A 4709-nucleotide genomic window follows, 5' to 3' on the forward strand; every position below is an offset into this window, starting at 1 on the left:
GGATGATAGAAAATACTGGCTTAGGTTAGAGTGGTGTTTCATCACCCATCCGAGCAGCAGCTTCCAGTTAGAACTTGCATTCTTCTGTGGCTGTGCACGGTCTGGGCGGCCCCAGCCCTCCTCATATGGGCCCCTTTCCAGCCAGCAGCCGGGAGCAGGGGGCTTGCTTCATCTGCAGCCTCTCCAGGGTCCCTGCCGTCCTCCCTCTGCTGTCCAGCAGCTTGAGCTGGGGTTCCATGTCATATGCTGGTTTTCTTAGTTGTTTCAGCTTACAGGGTGAAACGGGGCCTGCTGGTCTGAGTTGACCCACAGCTGAATTCTGCCCTTCCTTGTTTTTTTCAGTCGAAGAATTTCTGTATAGGGCAGCCCGCGATGTTGGATCTGCTCTAACTACACGGAATAAACTCTTCATGTCAGGAAGAGCAACATCTTTTGGAATAGGGTGGTTTTCTTGCATTTGTAGTTCTGTATGGGAGTGTGGGATTTTGCACAGATGGTGCTAGCTTGCTCTTCCTATTTATATGATTAAGTATGTACTATCTTGCTATTAAGGGCTTTCTGTATAACAATAATAGCAGCAAGATGAAAGCAGTGTTCGCGTGTCGGGGTCTCCCCTGGGCCGGGGCATTGCTGCCGTCTGAGTGTGCTCATCCCAGTCCTCTTACCAGGTGCTCCTTTGGAATTCAGGATGTGTAATCGGCCTTCTTAATAGCTAATCCCCTAAACCTCACCCTGCCGATTATTTGGCGTCCTATTTCACGTGACCGAATGTAACTAATTAAAACCAGCTGAGCCGAGCACTGTGCCTTAACCACACCTTCCAGACATCGTAGACATCAAGCCTGCTAACATGGAGGAGCTGACCGAAGTCATCACCGCAGCCGAGTTCCACCCACACCAGTGCAACGTGTTCGTCTACAGCAGCAGCAAAGGGACCATCCGACTGTGCGACATGCGCTCCTCGGCCCTGTGCGACAGACACTCCAAGTGTAAGTGCCTGCGTCTTGTTTTTGAGACGGAGTCTCGCTCCGTCGCCCAGGCTGCAGTGCGGTGGCGCGATCTTGGCTCACTGCAAGCTCCGCCTCCCGGGTTCAAGTGATTCTCCTGCCTCAGCCTCCCGAGTAGCTGGGACTACAGGCATGTGCCACCATGCTCAGCTAATCTTTGTATTTTAAGTACAGTCAGGGTTTCACCATGTTGACCAGACTGGTCTAACCTCAGGTGATTCCCCCATCTCGGCCTCCCAGAGTGCTGGGATTACAGGCGTGAGCCACCATGCCCGGCCGTGCCTGGCGGCTTTTAAAGCATCTCATTTAGAGCCACTTGTTCTTCAGACATTGACTTGTCTCCAAAGACTTAGAGGGTTCTTCCTGTTCCCCAAGTACCTTTGCGCACCTGGGGAGCCCTCCTTTGCTGGAGCCATCCAAGTGCGGCTGTGTCAGAAGCTGCTGCTAGTAAGTGGAACTCGAGGTCATGCTTCCCACAGGCTTGCGGCTGTAGGGTTAGCACTTGTGGCGCCACTGAGAAGCGGGGTCGTTTATGCCCAGAGCCCGGGTGTCTCCTCAGAGGCTGCCAGCACTGGGTCCCACCAAGAGCCAGCCGTTGCCTCTGCCTCTGTGCGTGAGACCTGGGCTGAAGCCGCCAACACACAGGAGGCTGTTCCCAACTGTTGGAACGAGCTCTGTTTGTGTTGAGCTTGGCCGGATTGGAAGCCACTTCCCTGAGCTGAAAGTCTAGCATTTTAATCCACTGAGCTTTCAAGTTCCTTCTAGGTGTGGGGGGTTCTGGTTTTGTTTTTATTTTTAGCCGTAAAGAATGGGCTCGACTTGTTAAGAACTCCGTATTTCTACTAGAATTCCTGCGATGAAGATCAGTGTGTCGTAGCATTTGGCCTGTATCTTAAGCATAACATTCTTGAGTCAATAATTTCAGATTCCAGTTCTATTTGTCATCAGAGTGACTTATTTGAGTAAATGCTTGGTGTCGGCACGGTTGGCTTCAAGTTAACTTCAGATACTAAGCCAACACACACACACACAGGCTCCTACCTCAAGAAAAAAGAGAAAAAACCTAAAGCAGCTTAAGGTCAAGGAAGCACAAGCCAGGTGCAGTGGTGCGCACCTGTGGTCCCAGCTACCCTGGAGGCTGAGTGGGGAGCATCACTTGAGCCCAAGAGTTTGAGACCAGCCTGGGCAGCATAGCAAGACCTTGTCTCTTAAAAAAAAAAAAAAAAGAAGCACATCTCTCCTGGCCTGAAGTTTACAAAACCTTAAGGCATGACCTTATGCTAGGGCGGTCAGTGGCCCAGTGGGGCCGTGGGCGCCTCTCTCTGCCACAGGTGCAGGTGGAGGGAACTCTGTCAAGTTACTGCAGAGAAAGCAAGGTCTGCTGAGGAAGCACCCAGATCTTTCTGAAAATAGGAATCCAGTTTTGTCACAGTGGAACTTGAGTATTCAGTATTGGAGACAAATCTTTGCTGGCTGGCTTTGACCGGCGGGACCATCTTGGTGGTTAAAATCGGGACGACAGTGTTGCCGGTCAGGGTGGTCACTCCTGCAGACCCACAGCTATCAACCCTCCGCAAAGCAGGCGGTTTCTCAGAGGCGCAGACCGCTGTGTCTGCGTGACCATGTAATGCTGTTTATGTCTTCCTGTGATGTGTATGCGATAGGATTTCACATGCTCGGGCCTGGTGCCGTGAGGATGCAAAGACACTCCTACAGGAATGCGGTGGTGCTGAACCTGGGCCCACATCAGGGTGCCCCGAGGAGCTCCCACAGATTACAGTGCCCAGGACCTTGCCTAGAGGTTCTGATTCAGGGTCCGGATGAGACTTGGGTGTCTCTGCTTCTGATGCCCATTCCTGATGCCCATCCTTTGTCCATAGCTGGTGCTAGAATGTCGTGTCCGAAGCTCTTGCCCACGGAAGTCACAGAAGATCAGAAAACCTAGAGAATCAGAAAGATCAGAAGACCTAGTGCTGTTGAGGCCAAGCCCTTCCAGAGTCTCTGTGAAGGGGCCACGTCCTACTTGAACTTGAAAATGATTTGTTCTCTGATTTTTAAACAGAAGCTGAAAACGTTTTGTTTTGTTTTTCAGTTTTTGAAGAGCCTGAAGATCCCAGCAGTAGGTCCTTCTTCTCAGAAATAATTTCATCCATATCTGATGTAAAATTCAGTCATAGTGGGCGGTACATGATGACCAGAGACTACCTGTCGGTGAAGGTGTGGGACCTCAACATGGAGAGCAGGCCGGTGGAGACCCACCAAGTCCACGAGTACCTGCGCAGCAAGCTCTGCTCCCTCTATGAGAACGACTGCATCTTTGACAAGTTTGAGTGTTGCTGGAACGGTTCGGATAGGTAAGGCCTGCGTGGAGATGAGCCGTCGCCCCAAGCTTGCTGGTTTCCCAGAGTGCAAGGTCAGTGAGGGAGGCGGGCGCCAGAGGAGGACGCTCATAGGTGGTGCTTTCCAGGCCTTTTGATTGATGGATGATAGTATCAAGGTAGAGAAAACAGGATCTCTGAGCACGTTTCTCACCTAGCTTGTCATTCCCTCTATATTTAGACAAGAAGTATAGCACTAGGTACAGGCCGGCTATGTTTTAAATGATGAGTGAACGTCAGTTTTAGTACTTTTTATTATGCCAAAGATGAGTGAAAAGGAAGGAAGTGGGGAAGGGAGTCACCTCACTGGAGCGGCCGCGTTGCAGCCGCCTTTCCTTCTGGGGAGAAGTGGATGAAAACACCCCGGAGCCACTGCCTGTTGTGCCCAGACACAGCGTGGTCGTGGCTGGTGTGAAACACCAATGTAATTTGTAATGTGCTGGTTCTAGGACCTTGATAATTTATTTTGTATACATTCTTTAAAGATATTATGATTAGTGTGGTTGACAGTTATGTTTTATTATTATACAAAAAGTTACATTTCAGATGATGGAAGATGATCTTGCACCATTTTAATACAGAATGTTTGTTCAGAATTTAAAAGTACAGAGGAGTCTGCTATTGGCAATAGGTGATTGACTGGATATTCTGCAAAACCCTCTGGCATAAACACCTAGAAATGCTGGATATGATACAGCAGGTGTCTCTTCAGGTGCATAGTTGAGCCCACAGATAAGCAAGGGAAATCTCACAACAGCCAGAAACTAAGAGGCAGCTGAGGCCAGAACAGCAGCCTCTGAAGGCATCTATTCTGAGAGCAGCCCTGCAGCCCCATCAGCCCATAGCGGGAACCACTGCGCCCGTGAACAGCAGGTTGTGGTGCAGAGCTGAAGCCCTGTCCCACACACGGTGACTTGCTCACGGTGGCTTTTCCTGTGTGAGCGTGGTATTTTCAAGAGCTGAAGCCTTGGCCCACACGCGGTGTGGAGTTGGAACAGGGACCCTGGAAGGTGACGTCTCCCTCCACTGGCAGGTGGAGTCCAAAGTGCAGTTTATGTGTCTGAGGCCTTGCATGGGGGTGGCCAGCCCTCCCTTGAGACGTGGAAGCATAACCTCCCTGCACAGGGTTTGCAGTGTGGGTTTGTTCGGCTGCGTTATGATCTGTCACATCTCATGCCGTGGAGCTCCTGCCTCCACCAGGGCTGTGTGCGGGCATCGGGACAGACCGGCATGGTTCCAGCTTGGCTTCTACTGCGAGGGCTGTGTGCGGGCATCGGGACGGACCGGCGTGGTTCCAGCTCTGGCTTCTACTGCGAGGGCTGTG

The 4709-nt window shown here is 51.2% G+C and overlaps 1 protein-coding gene across 1 annotated transcript; it reads left to right on the forward strand.

The window, feature by feature from the left end:
• Positions 1 to 25: 25 nt before the first annotated feature.
• On the forward strand, positions 26 to 4682 carry LOC113223590 (serine/threonine-protein phosphatase 2A 55 kDa regulatory subunit B delta isoform-like). Its single transcript, XM_026453010.2, has 2 exons — positions 26 to 989; positions 3100 to 4682. Exons 1-2 carry the CDS (start codon positions 851 to 853, stop codon positions 3363 to 3365), a joined length of 405 nt encoding a protein of 134 aa, XP_026308795.1. The 5' UTR covers positions 26 to 850; the 3' UTR covers positions 3366 to 4682.
• Positions 4683 to 4709: the final 27 nt, after the last annotated feature.

This window comes from Piliocolobus tephrosceles, unplaced genomic scaffold (genome assembly GCF_002776525.5).
Source record: "Piliocolobus tephrosceles isolate RC106 unplaced genomic scaffold, ASM277652v3 unscaffolded_41877, whole genome shotgun sequence".
Lineage (NCBI taxonomy): Eukaryota > Metazoa > Chordata > Mammalia > Primates > Cercopithecidae > Piliocolobus > Piliocolobus tephrosceles.